We start from the raw sequence: 14870 nt of genomic DNA, 5'->3' as shown, positions 1-14870 counted from the left end.
TCAATCAATGACATGTGTTCTCTATTTGTATTTGATTGTTGCCACTTGTGTTTACCAGTATGGATGACATGTGCATTAGAGTGCAGAATGTGTTTTGAGAATGAGAATGTGTTTAGAGTTTTGCTGAAAAGTCTAAGTGAGATCTGCAAATAGTGTTTTACCATGTGAAATGGTTTAAGGTATTGACAACAGACTGCATAATTAGCTAAATGAGTCCAGGCAACTGAGAACTTTGTTCAACCAATGGGGTTTTAGTGTTTTAGCAATTGAGAAAAACTGTAACATTGCCAAAGCAAGTGAAGTAGATCATGAACAAAAGTGAAATAAACAATAAATATTAACAGTAAACATTACACTCAGAAGTTCCAAAAGAATAAAGACATTTCAAATGTCATATTATGTATATATATAGTGTTGTAACAATGTGCAAATAGTTAAAATACAAATGGGAAAATAAATAAACATAAATATGAGTTGTATTTACAATGGTGTTTGTTCTTCACTGGTCACAAATATTGCTGCTGTAATGGCACACTGTGGGTTTTTACCCAGTAGATAAGGGAATTTATCAAAATTGGGTTTGTTTTCGAATTCGTTGTGGATCTCTGTAATCTGAGGGAAATATGTGTCTCTAATATGGTCATACATTTGGCAGGAGGTTAGGAAGTGCAGTTCAGTTTCCACCTCATTTTGTGGGCAGTGTGCACATAGCCTGTCTTCTCTTGAGAGCCAGGTCTGCCTACGGCGGCCTTTCTCAATAGCAACGCTATGCTCACAGTGTCTGTACATAGTCAAAGCTTTCCTTAAGTTTGGGTCAGTCACAGTGGTCAGGTATTCTGCCACTGTGTACTCTCTGTTTAGAGCCAAATAGCACTCTAGTTTGCTCAGTTTTTTTGTTAATTCTTTCCAATGTGTCAAGTAATTCTCTTTTTGTTTTCTCATGATTTGGTTGGGTATAATTGTGTTGTTGTTGTTGTTGTTGTCCTGGACCAGCTTACTTAGGGGACTCTTCTCCAAGTTCATCTCTTTGTAGGTGATGGCTTTGTTATGGAAGGTTTGGGAATCGCTTCCTTTTAAGTGGTTATAGAATTTAACGGCTCTTTTCTGGATTTTGATCATTAGCGGGTATCGGCCTAATTCTGCTCTGCATGCATTATTTTGTGTTTTTCGTTGTACACTGAGGATATTTTTGCAGAATTCTGCATGCAGAGTCTCAATTTGGTGTTTGTCCCATTTTGTGAATTCTTGGTTGGTGAGCGGACCCCAGACCTCACAACCATAAAGGGCAATGGGTTCTATAACTGATTCAAGTATTTTTAGCCAGATCCTAATTGGTATGTCAAATTTTATGTTCCTTTTGATGGCATAGAAGGCCCTTCTTGCCTTGTCTCTCAGATCGTTCACAGTTTTGTGGAAGTTACCTGTGGCACTGATGTTTAGGCCGAGATATGCATAGTTTTCTGTGTGCTCTAGGGCAACGGTGTCTAGATAGAATTTGTATTTGTGGTCCTGGCAACTGGACCTTTTTTGGAACACCATTATTTTTGTCTTACTGAGATTTACTGTCAGGGCCCAGGTCTGACAGAATCTGTGCAGAAGATCTAGGTGCTGCTGTAGGCCCTCCTTGGTTGGTGAAAGAAGCACCAGATCATCAGCAAACAGTAGACATTTGACTTCAGATTCTAGTAGGGTGAGGCCGGGTGCTGCAGACTGTTCTAGTGCCCTCGCCAATTCGTTGATATATGTGTTGAAGAGGGTGAGGCTTAAACTGCATCCCTGTCTCACCCCACGGCCCTGTGGAAAGAAATGTGTGTGTTTTTTGCCAAATTTAACCGCACACTTGTTGTTTGTGTACATGGATTTTATAATGTCGTATGTTTTTCCCCCAACCCCACTTTCCATAAATTTGTATAGCAGACCCTCATGCCAAATTAAGTCAAAAGCTTTTTTTAAATCAACAAAGCATGAGAAGACTTTGCCTTTGTTTTGGTTTGTTTGTTTGTCAATTAGGGTGTGCAGGGTGAATACGTGGTCTGTCGTATGGTAATTTGGTGAAAAGCCAATTTGAGATTTGCTCAGTACATTGTTTTCACTAAGGAAATGAACTAGTCTGCTGTTAATGATAATGCAGAGGATTTTCCCAAGGCTGCTGTTGACGCGTATCCCACGGTAGTTATTGGGGTCAAATTTGTCTCCACTTTTGTGGATTGGGGTGATCAGTCCTTGGTTCCAAATATTGGGGAAGATGCCAGTGATAACGATGATGTTAAAGAGTTTAAGTATAGCCAATTGGAATTTGTGGTCTGTATATTTTATCATTTCATTGAGGATACCATCAACACCACAGGCCTTTCTGGGTTGGAGGGTTTGTATTTTGTCCTGTAGTTCATTCAATGTAATTGGAGAATCCAATGGGTTCTGGTAGTCTTTAATAGTTGATTCTAAGATTTGCATTTGATCATGTATATTTTTTTGCTGTTTGTTCTTTGTTATAGGCCCAAAAAGATTGAAAAAGTGGTTGGATTCTTCAATTACATTGAGCTGATTTCTGACTTGCTGTTCCATCTTTTTCCGTAGTGTGTTTCTGTATTGTTTTAGTTATTCACCATAGTGAAGGCGTAGGTTCAGGTTTTCTGGGTCTCTATGTTTTTGGTAGGATAGGTTTCTCAATTTCTTTCTTAGGTTTTTGCATTCTTCATCAAACCATTTGTCACTGTTGTTACTTTTCTTCGGTTTTCTGTAAGAGATTTATAGATTTGATAGGGAAGCTCAGAGGTGAAATATACTGTTTAGGTTTTCTACTGCCAAGTTTACATCTTCACTATTACAGTGGAACGTTTTGTCCAGGAAGTTGTCTAAGAGATTGAATTTGTTGTTGCTTAATTGTTTTTTGGTAGGTTTCGACACTACTTTCCTTCCGTCTATAGTATTTCTTAATATTATTCAGTTCCTTTGGCTTTGATGCCTCATGATTGAGTATTCCTCTGTTCAAGTAGACTGTGATTTTGCTGTGGTCTGATAGGGGTGGCAGTGGGCTGACTGTGAACGCTCTGAGAGACTCTGGGTTGAGGTCAGTGATAAAGTAGTCTACAGTACTACTGCCAAGAGATGAGCTATAGGTGTACCTACCATAGGAGTCCCCTCGAAGCCTACCATTGACTATGTACATACCCAGTGTGCGACAGAGCTGCAGGAGTTGTGACCCGTTTTTGTTGGTTATGTTGTCGTAGTTGTGCCTAGAGGGGCATATGGGGGAGGGAATGCTGTCACCTCCAGGTAGGTGTTTGTCCCCCTGTGTACTGAGGGTGTCAGGTTCTTGTCCAGTTCTGGCATTTAGGTTGCCACAGACAAGTACATGTCCCTGGGTCTGGAAATGATTGATTTCCCCCTCCAGGATGGAGAAGCTGTCTTCATTAAAGTATGGGGATTCTAGTGGGGGGATATAGGTAGCACACAGGAGGACATTTTTCTCTGTTGAGATAATTTCCTTTTGAATTTCTAGGCAAATGTAAAATATTCCTGTTTTGATTAATTTAATAGAGTGAGTTAGGTCTGCTCTATACCAAATTAGCATACCCCCTGAGTCCCTTCCCTGTTTCACACCTGGTAGTTTGGTGGATGGGACTACCAGCTCTCTGTAACCTAGAGGGCAACCAGTGGGTCTGTCTCCTCTATACCATGTTTTCTTGTAGGATGACAATGTCTGTATTTCCGATTTCTTTGGTGAAGTCCAGGTTCCTGCAGATGACCTCAGGCCTTGGATATTCCAGGATGAAATAGTGAAGGCTTTGTGTTCCATAAAGTGTCTAATGTTGTTGGTCGTGTGGTTTGGCCTCTGGCCAGTAATTGTGAGCAGAGCCTGCTGAGCATCTGGTACATGTCATTGGCTTGGGCTAGTGTAAGAGTGGCGGTTGGGCCTGTTTGCCTGCTCACGGCCTGGGCGTATGTGTGACTTTCATGTTGAGGCCCTCTTTGCGGGAGTGGGGGGCATGGGATGGGTAGGACGGCATAGGTCTGATCTGAGGGGGCCTAAATGGGCTGTGGGCATGGTTGACTTGGTGGGGTGTTAATTGGTGGGGGTGGGGTGTAGATGTGGTTGATGGTGCTGTGGTCTGGATGTAGGTCCTCTCGGCAGGGGTCCTCTATGTGTAGGTCCGGGGGGTGGTCCCGCAGGTCTGGGAGAGTGTCTCGCTGGTCTGGGCGGGGTGTCTGTTGATTTGTTGCTCCTGTGTGAGGTGTTGGGTCTGCAGTTGAGGGCGATATCCTTTAGGGTCCGGGCGAAGGTGGTCACTGCTGCCTTGTATAGGTGGACCTGGTCGTAAAGGCTGTTCACGTCCAGGGTGGAGTGGTGGGCCAGGTAGACATTTGGTTTTGATGCACAGTCACGGGAAATACTTGCGTTTACCTGCTGTATGGTAGCAGGGTGGAAATATTTTCGTGGTAGCAGGGTTGAGATAACCACTTGTGCGTTGGGGAAAGTAGAAGAAGCTTTACCTATCACTCCATTGAGTGCTGTGGCCACCCTTTCCTGCTGTGTTCTCAGGTCATTTGTGCCTGTGTGTATTATTATGTGGCTGTGTGATCCTAGTTGGTCCTCAGACAGAAGGTCTAGGGCGCGCTGGGTGTTTGGACACCAGAGTTTAGACACTGTGTGTTTGGGGAAAAGTGTTTTTTCTTGTATGTATTTCCCGTTTGAGTCCATAAGGAGTACAATCTGTGGCTTGTGTATGTCCTCAGTGGGTGTGGGGGGGTCGTCATGAGGGCTATCAGGGTGGCTGACAGGGGGGGTGCTCAGAGGGGTTGGGGTCCCCAGGGCTTGGGGTTCTTCATTTGTTTGTCTGGCTGTGATGTCGAGGCTATGGTCAGGGTCTAGAGTGTACTGTTCTGCTGCGGTGTCGAGACTTTGGCCAGGATCTGAGGTGGGCTGTTCTGCTGGCTTCTCTGCGGGGGTGGCCAGCTCTCTAATGGGTTGTTCTCTGTCACCCGTCATCATTCTCACCTTCTCCTCCAGCACTCTGATCCTCTCCTCTAGTGCTCTGTTCTTCTCCTATTCCTGCTCTTTCTCCTGTTGATGTTGTCTCACCACAGTCCAGAGTGCAGACATGTCTCTCTCTACCTCCAGCTCTCCAGGTCTAGTTAAGGAGGTGTTGTTGTGCTGGACTGTTGTCTGGGTCTGTGCTGACTGGAGTGTGTTCACCTGCTGTTCCAGCTCCACCTGCCTTACCTCCAGCTGGGTGAATTTATCCTTCATTCTCTCTCTCTCTCTCTCTCTCTCTCTCTCTCTCTCTCTCTCTCTCTCTCTCTCTCTCTCTCTCTCTCTCTCTCTCTAGTCTGTTGCACATTTAAGTTTGTTCAGGATAAACAACTGCAAATAAACAAATGGGGGAATACACATGGTGCTGTTCCCAGACAAAACAAGGTGTCTACTTTCTAGACAAAATACTGGTCTATTTGGTCTTTGATGTAGTTATTGTAGCCTATAGGAGTGACTATAATGAGCATTGATGTGTATCATGGTAGCTGAGAGTTTTAGAATGAGAAAAATAGATGGTCTTTGAAGAACTTTATACCCCACACAGTCAACACTCTCTGATTCATTACTCTCTGATTGGAAGATGATTCATGCATGATTCATGAGTATATTGTTACGGTAGGTCTACTCTAGGAAGACAGACTCTCCTACAGGGAAAACCAAGATGTCTGACCTTTTTAATCATTTTGTTTAGGCAGTGACGGACGTCCCTTTTAAAGGTAATTTAAGTTTGAGCCGACATCCACAGCGTTTACCATGAATACGATCTCCATTAACAGTGTGGGAATTCCCTTTAAATCTAGAATCTTTAATTTAAACAATAACAAAGCACCACCCGTTTCTCTAAAAAGCTAAGGGCTGGGGTTGGAGAAATGTACTATGGATGTCAGTTGGAGGGCTTTGGTGGACAATAAAAACAAAACATGTCTCAGATATACAACATTTGCCACACTAGTACTTTACAGTTCAGTTACCAATGACAACTTTTAATGTATTTTTTAGTTTACTGACAAAGTAGTACTTCCAACCTGACAGCCATGTACATAACGTGCAGTAGTCCATCCACAGGAATGTATTGATTTGTATACATGTTCACTATGAGGCTTTCAACGATCATCAAAAAGGAAAGCATCAATATTACCCGTCCTATTTTATACATTCTGCCTCGTACGGCCTCTATTGCTTTTATAAAATGACTGTTCCCCTGATGTGACTTTTCTTATTGTAGTTTGTTCTCATATAACATCTCCAGTAAAAAATACACACGGTTTATGCTTTAAGTCAGTTTAAGAGGTACTCCTGTAGTGCTCTCAAAAGTAAGATCCAAATGGAAATGTTGAAATTGAAAAGCACTCCTTTGCACTTACTTTCATTCAGTCCTGTCAGTATTCTTCATCAGATGAAGCTCATGTTAAAATTGTTGTTGTTCTTCAGTTTTAGAGTTAAGATCAAGGTCTGAACTTAGTTGAGAATTGGCACAATCATGGGCCCCCGAACATTCTGCTGAATACAGCAGAATTATATATATTTTTAAACATACTGTGCTTCTTCAACACAAACACACACCCATACACACAAGCACACAAGCACCTGACCCACTTTCCCAAACACACAAAAACACACAGACATACATGCTGAGAATCTACACATTAGCAATTAAGTATTAACAACGAAATGTCCACAACATAGAGTCGATGCGATACCAACACTAGACAATCAGCCCATCGAGTAACAGGAAACATTGAAAGGAAGATGGAGTCAATGAAGATTCGGCTCAGTAGATGGAGCTTTAATACGTTGTCCTTCAAATGTGTTTTTAGGTTTGTGTTGCATGGTGGTGTGCTTCCCATTTCAATCTTTGAAAATCTTCTTTGTGCTCCTGAAATTAAATACCTCAGGGTCCCCTTTTGCGCAGACCTGCTATGACACTGACCAGTTCCACAGCCACTCAAGATTTATCCCTCCAGCTAGCATACATCATACCTGTGTAGGCTACCACCGTATTGCGTTACTCATTTGATAACACCACATAAAGTCTGAGAGATACATAGCAGCAGAGCCCAGCTTGTCAGTCAAGGTTTTCTGCTGTTTTCTGGTTTGACTGTAAGGCTAATTAGTTAGTTAGTTAGTTAGTTATTTAGTTAGTTAGTGAGTTAGTTAGTGACTACTCCTTATACCTCCGGGCACCCTGTAGTTTTTTATAGTAGTTCTCCTGCTCAGTCTTGTTTTGAAATTGAATGTCCCTCTCCAGGAGAACTAGCGCGGTCTTGCGTCGTAAAGTGGACTCCCGGCTTCGCCCGTCATGGGGGACCTCTGCGTGAGGGAGGGGCAGAGGGGGGAGCACTTCGTGGTCACCATCGCCAGTGGAGGAGCAGGGCGAGATGCTGTGGTGCGGCCGGAAACTGCCAGCGCTGCCGCGAGCAGCGCCATGGTCGCCGCGGTTCAGGTCGTTTAGCTCGTAGGCGTCGCGTGGGTCGCTGCCGTCGGACGCGCCTCTCCACTTCCAGGGATTCCCGTTGCCCGAGGAGGGCAGGGCGGCGGCGTGCACCACGGGGTGGTGGGGGGCGTGGGCGTCTACCGTGATGATGGCCGAATTGCGCTGGGCCTCCGAGGGCGGGCGGTAGTGGGGCGAGTCGGCGCTGGTCGTAGAGGAGGTGCAGGAGGAGGTGGAGGTGGTCTCGGAGGACTTGGGCGTGTCCCCCGAAGAGGACGATGGGAGGAGGCCCTGCTGTTTAGACATGGCGATCACCTGCATGATGCGTGGCTGGTTGGGAGCCCCCCGAAGCGACACGCAACCACCACTCTTCTCCGTGATGGACAGCCACTTGGCGCGGGTCAGTGCGCTCTTGGGCGACACCGGCGGGGGACCTTTCTCGGGAATGTGGGGGGTTCTGGGGATTGCCCCCACCCTCACACCCCCCGGAGGCCCCACACTGACGGGGATTTGGCCGGTGGAAGCTCCACTGTTGGACTGCACCGTAGATGGGTACAGCGAGGCCTGTGGCCCCCCTTCCTCAGACCCTTCCTCTCCCCCTTCGGAGCCCTCCTCACTGGCCTCCCGCTCGGCCTCATCCCTGAGGCTCAGACCCCGCATCTCCATGGACTTCTGCTTCCACTCCGTCACCAGCTGCTGTGAGCGCATGGGGTCCATGGGCACCTGCACAGCCTTGAGCCTCCTCTTTACAGGCTGGGTGGGCTGCATCATGGAATCCTCGGGGCTCCCATTAGTGCCCATGCCCCCGTTAGCGTTCATGCTAGCTCTGGGCAGCGTGTTGCTGAAGGTCACCATGGTCTGCTGGCCCATGGGGCTGCGGGGCGCAAGGAGCTCCACGTCCACGCTGGCCCTGTTCAGGTTGCCCATGGAGGCCTTCTCGTGCTGCAGCGGAAGCCCCATGCCTTCCAGCCGGTCCAGGGAAGGTGGCACGGCGATCTCGTCGGCGCTCTCCGATGCTGAAGCTACGCCTTTGTTGTAGACTGAGTCGTGGCCCCGCTGGGTCAGTGCTCGTAGGGCGTCTTCCTTCTGGGGGGGCGGAGCTGGCTTGATGATGATGTCATCGGAGGACCTGAAATTGCCAACGGCGTGGAAAGCCTGCAAGAGAAGAAGAGAAGGTCTTGGTGGCCTGAAACTCCTCCACGGCTACTCAGTATAATAGTGCTGTGGAAAGGCATTATCATTCACTATCATTCGTCTGCCTGGTTATTGCCCTGCGCTTTGCACTCCAGAGGAAGCCGACTTCAACAGAACTGATGAGCTAGCTCTAACCACGCTCTCTCTATCTCGGATAAGAGTGAGAGAACACAGGGACAAAGAGGAAATGAGAGAGGGAAAGAGATACGAGACAGAAAAGAGCTATGAGAAAAAAGGACATATGAGTGAGAGAGCATGATAAGATAAATGGGTATGTAGAGTAGGCCCCACCATAGAAAGACAGAACGTCATGGAAAACACTTCCAGAATCTGTTCAAATAAACACCATTGAGGCGAACTATGGAAAGACAGTATCTAAAATGGAGAGAGAGAGAGAGAGGCAGAGAGAGCGAGAGAGAGAGAGAGAGAGAGAGAGAGAGAGAGAGAGAGAGAGAGAGAGAGAGAGAGAGAGAGAGAGAGAGAGAGAGAGAGAGAGAGAGAGAGAGAGAGAGAGAGAGAGAGAGAGAGAGAGAGAGAGAGAGAGAAAGAGAGAGAGAGATGATGGGCATGATAGTGAACTCCATCCCTCCCTGAGGACAGATAGTCGAATGAAAGCAGAAACCAAATGAGAGTGGGAGGAGTGAGAAACTTTAATGAGAGCAGCAATCTAGAGATATCAAAGAGCCTAGCGCTAAACTGCAGGTAAGCCATTTAAGTGGGGGAGGGAGAGATTGTATGCAGTACAGTTTGATTGGCTGAAATCCTGCATCAGTGCCTGGCGAATAACACTTTCCTCTCCTGTGCTCGCCTCAAATCAAATCACAGAATGGCTACTATAGGAAGTAGTAGGTAGACTTCCCTCACATCTACCTTTCAGAAATGTACAGTATGTACGCATAAATAGCCTTTGTAAATCAGCTTTGGTAGAATCCTTAAATGTCTTATTCCTAAATGTTTTAATCACCAGTAAATCCTACCCTGCAGATAACAACAACAAAAAACATTTACAGAAATAAATATTAATCATCAGTATCAAATATATAAATGTCATATACTATAGAATTCAAGATAGATTTAAATGGAAGTCAGGTCATACCAGGTAGGCAGCGATGCCGGCCCCTATGAGGAAGCCCACGTAGACGTCGATGGGGTGGCTGCGGTACTGGGTGATCTGGGTCAGGCCGGTTAGCGCCGCAGCGATGGCAAACGCAAACACCAACACTGGCTTTAGCAGCTTGGTGCTGTCTGAGATGGTTGAATTGAAGTACATCTGCAAGAAGAGGGAAATCGAGAAAATACATGGTGAGATATTATAAAAGAAAAATTAAATACATTCCATTCATCTATGAAGATGATATATGGTTAAATTTTATTTATGCTTATAAACGGCATTATAACATGCCTTGTTAACTTTTAATAAACTGAACAGGCTTCTACATGTTAATTAAATCCACATAATTTAAGCTTTGTGATAATATTTTAAGCGGTTTATAAGCAAACCTTTCTATTTAAGAGTTACCAAATATATATGTGGGAAAAGCCAGTGTGTTTGGCACAGTACGTTAAGCTCTTCCTTAAAATAAATAGTGGGGACAGATTTGCCCAAAGGATTTGTGCATTGAGAATCTGGTGTGACTACTTTGGCTACGATTCCATTTATATTCTCAAGCAATATTAGCCCAATGCCCTAATTTGTGGCTAATCAAACTGCTATTATACTTGACCAGCCATTGAACAACGCATTAAAAAGAACCAAAGACGGAATCTGGGGAATGTTTTCTTATCAAGACAGCGTTCTCTGCACGTTTAATCAATAAAACTATCTTAAAATGTTCTGTCGCAGTTATTGTTTTCAGTTGACTTAAAGCGACAGACATTATTTTCTGTCAGTTGAGTCCTGGCGGCCTATAGGGAAACACTGCCTCAGAAAATTTAACCTGGCCCTAGCAATACACTGTAGGCAATAACCATGCTCTGAACTGAAATGTTACTTGAAATGTTACTGATAGTCTGTAGATAGTCTGTAGAGCATCTACAGATGGACTATCCAAATAAAGTGTTACCGATGCCACTGACTACTAGCTTCCATACTGTGTATTCATCCCTGGAGGAGAACTTACTGATATGTACACAGCAGCAAAGGCAGACAGGGTTGCATGCTGGGAGGGAAAGGTTTTCCTGTCGAGAAACAGAAAACATGTTAGCGTTGAGACGAAATGCTAGAAAAGCAGAAAGACAGACACCGTATGTCACACAGCTTTGATCACAACTTGAAAGGGGAGAAAACAGCGCCAATGTGGTGTAAAGGAAGAAAGATCCCACCTGTACATTTCTACAGTGCGGGTTAGTGTTGTGGTGTTGCTGTCAAGGTGTGCTATATCTGTCTAAACATATCTCCCTGTTTATCTGCCTATGACTGGTCTGTGAATCTTTGTCCAAATACTCCAAAATGGTGTCCTTACTAACGCCACCTTTATAATCACTTAGCCTACCTTAGATTGGATAAGAATGGATAATCTACCTGAAAGCAACATGGAGGAAAGGAGAAATTGCTATGTCTTTCACCTATCCAGTCTGTTTAGATCAGTGGTCCAGAGAGGAAGAAAACAATAACATTTTCAGTATTGGGACACATCCTCAGCCAGAGAAAATAAGATGGTCTGTCCAAGGCTGCATTCCAATACTTTGAAATTATTTTCTGTCCTCATCTCCACTGCATCAGTATTCCTTTTAGGTTCATTTTTTGCTCTGTAACTATAACTGAATTTACAAGAAGTTGAGCTTTATTACATAATGTCCTTGAAAGCCCATTAAATTCATATTCATCCTTCATTTTTTTTTAGCTTCTCTTTTTCCCTTGCTGTGTTTATTGTGCCTCATGAGGAGATGTGGACAAACAAGAGCTACAGTATCTTCTGATATCCACTCTAGCAATAGCTTCATTCAAAGTGGTATGCTAGTGTGGATATTGGAACAGAACCTCCTGGTTCAGGTGGTTATGTTATGTGTTAAGTTAAACTGTGTTATGATATATTATGTTATGTGATGTCACTTTACGTTATGTCATGTCATCTTATTTCATGTTACACTGTAATGGAAAACTGTAATTTATACAGTAATTTTGGGTAAGCATTATACTACAGCGTACTGTAAATGATGGTGCATTGTGGGAAAATGTTGTGGCCGGGGAAATAATTGCTGTATTTTGAATGGTATTGTAATTTCATCCCATAGAATCTGTGCTGTACCGTATATTTGGAGCACTAAAAACCTTTTGACCACTAGTGGGTGCATGATATTGTTGTTTCTGGCTCATTAACATATTTTGAGGCATGTATTGTGAGAGGCTATATTTGTTGCACCTGTTAGAGAGAGCTGTACCAATTTAACTGGTATGTGGTAGTTGTTCTCCATCAAATAAAAATATATAGGGGGCAGATTGGAATGGCAAGCGTCACAAACCTTTAATGGTTGCCAATGGTTTTGCCATGTAGTCGCTGACAGTTTAGTAGCGTTTGTTAAGTGGAACACGAAATATTCATTGATATTCTGTAATGTGCAAACACATTAACTAGCAGCCGACCTGCTTGCACCAATCCCATGTAATTACAGCAAAATACTGTGAAATACAAACCCCAATCCCCTCAATGAATTTCATTCATTCATCCATCCATTTATTACGATTACGGTAGCATTTACTTTACTATAGTATAATACAGTCAATTCTACAGTATTGTACTGTGTGTTATTACACAGCACTTGCTTTGATACTGTATTTGGATTACAGTAGGTGTACTGCAATATGAAATACAGTAACTTACTTGCCAATGAGCTGCCTGTAAATTACTGTCAAATTCAAGGCAACCCCTTTACAGTGTATGTCATGTTATGTAATGCAGCTACCTGGCGGAGAGGATGGTGTGCTGGTCGTGGCTGGAGCAGATGTCCTTGGTGATGTAGGGGTTTTTGTCACATGCCACCCCTGGCTGAGTGTAGTTGGGTTTACACACGGTCAGAAAGAAGGGGGAGTGATAGCCTGTGGCCAACTGGATCACATCAGTTACTAGAGCTGTGGCGCACAGCCCAAATACATGTACGCCTAAAGACACAGGGAGAAGGGGAGAGAGAGTAAGGGAGTGAAAAGGAGAGGAGGGTGAATGAGAGGGAGAGAGAAATACAGAGATAGAAAGAGAGAGGGGGGCGGGTTGTAGGAGGGTAAGAGAAAGATGGGGAGATTGAGAGAAAGAGGAGGGAGCGAGCAGTGACGTGGGGAGAAAGGGAGAGCAGTGAAGACAAGACAGAAAGAGGAGGAAGAAAAGTGAGTCTTTGTCACACTGGATATATACAGGAACAGGCCACATTCATTTGACACAGAGTGGAACCATACCTACGAAGCGCACCGTTCGCCGTAGGAAGGAGTTGAAGTTGCACCCACCGGCGTTGATGCTGCCCTCCACCCCAGGGCGGATCTTAAGGTGTGACTGCATGCAGTAGATCAGGCCCTCCCCTATCATTATCTGACCAGACAACAACACACAGTCAGAGATACAGAAACATTTGATGACCACGTACTAGTCAACTCATTTCTACTTGACAATTATGTTCAACACTAGAGAGATGGGCTATTTGAGAAAACAGTATTTGGTTTGTGTCTCACCTGAATGTAGGCCTATATGCATATACACAACTAAATGCTTTCCTGTACCCAAGAAAACAAAGGTAACTGAACTAAATGACTATCGCCCCGTAGCACTCACCTCTGTCATCACCTCTACCTTACCTGTCACCCTAGACCCACTTCAATTTGCTTACCGCCCCAATAGATCCACAGACGATGTAATCGCTATCACACTGCACACTGCCCTATCCAATCTGGACAAGAGGGATACCGATGTAAGAATGCTGTTCATTGACTATAGCTCAGTATTCAACACCATAGTACCCTCCAAGCTCATCATTAAGCTTGAGGCCCTGGGTCTGAACCCCGCCCTGTGCAACTGGGTCCTGGACTTCCTGACGGGCCGCCCCAAGGTGGTGAAGGTAGGAAACAACATCTCCACTTCACTGATCCTCAACACTGGGGCCCCACAAGGGTGCGTGCTCAGCCCCCTCCTGTACTCCCTGTTCACCCATGACTGCGTGGCCAAGCAAGACTCCAACTCAATCATCAAGTTTGCAGACGACACAACAGTAGTAGGCTTGATTACCAACAAAGACAGCCTACAGGGAGGAGGTGAGGGCTCTTGGAGTGTGGTGCCAGGAATATAACCTCTCACTCAATGTCAACAAAACAAAGGAGATGATCGTGGACTTCAGGAAACAGCAGAGGGTGCACCCCCCTATCCACATCGACGGGACCGCAGTGGAGAAGGTGGAAAGCTTCAAGTTCCTTGGCGTACACATCACTAACAAACTTAAATGGTCCACCCACGCAGACAGTGTTGTGAAGAAGGCGCAACAGAGCCTCTTAAACCGCAGGAGGCTGAAGAAATTTGGCTTGGCACCTAAAACCCTCACAAACCTTTACAGATGCACAATTGAGAGCATCCTGTCGGGCTGTATCACTGCCTGGTACGGCAACTGCACCGCCCACAACCGCAGGGCTCTCCAGAGGGTGGTGTGGTCTGCTGAACTCATTACCGGGGGCAAACTACCCACCCTCCAGGACACCTACAGCACCCAATGTCACAGGAAGGCCAAAAAGATCATCAAGGACATCAACCACCCGAGCCACTGCCTGTTCACCCCGTTATCATTCAGAAGGCGAGGTCAGTACAGGTGCATCAAAGCTGGGACCGAGAGAATGAAAAACAACTTCTATCTCAAGGCCATCAGACTGTTAAATAGCCATCACTAGCACACTAGAGGCTGCTGCTGCCTATTGAAATCACTGGCCACTTTAAGAAATGGAACACTAGTCACTTTAATAATGTTTACATATCTTGCATTACTCATCTCATATGTATATACTGTATTCTATAATATTCTACTGTATCTTAGTCCATGCCAAGCTGTCATTGCTTGTCCATATATGTATATATTCTTAAATTCCATTCCATTGTGTGTATTGGGTATATGTTGTGAAATTGTTAGATATTACTTGTTAGATATTACTGCATTGTCGGAGCTAGAAGCACAAGCATTTCGCTACACCCGCAATAACATCTGATAAACACGTGTATGTGACAAATAAAATGTGAACTATATTAT

General features: G+C 44.7%; 1 protein-coding gene across 1 annotated transcript in view; it reads right to left on the bottom strand.

Annotated features, from left to right (window-relative positions):
- Positions 1-5616: 5616 nt before the first annotated feature.
- Positions 5617-14870, bottom strand: part of LOC121576487 (phospholipid phosphatase-related protein type 3) — a 19470-nt gene continuing 10216 nt past the window's right edge. Inside the window, exons 4-8 of the mRNA XM_041889658.2 lie at positions 13048-13177; positions 12564-12759; positions 10781-10838; positions 9757-9930; positions 5617-8621 (exon numbers count right to left, since the gene is read on the bottom strand). Of these exons, the coding sequence (XP_041745592.2) occupies positions 7197-8621; positions 9757-9930; positions 10781-10838; positions 12564-12759; positions 13048-13177 (1983 nt within the window). The 3' untranslated portion in view covers positions 5617-7196. The remainder of the gene's footprint in view (positions 8622-9756; positions 9931-10780; positions 10839-12563; positions 12760-13047; positions 13178-14870) is intronic.

The sequence above is a fragment of the Coregonus clupeaformis genome, chromosome 11 (genome assembly GCF_020615455.1).
Source record: "Coregonus clupeaformis isolate EN_2021a chromosome 11, ASM2061545v1, whole genome shotgun sequence".
Classification (NCBI taxonomy): Eukaryota; Metazoa; Chordata; class Actinopteri; order Salmoniformes; family Salmonidae; genus Coregonus; species Coregonus clupeaformis.
The sequence above is the reverse complement of the archived record's forward strand: the minus strand, read 5'-3'. Positions and strand labels throughout refer to the sequence as shown.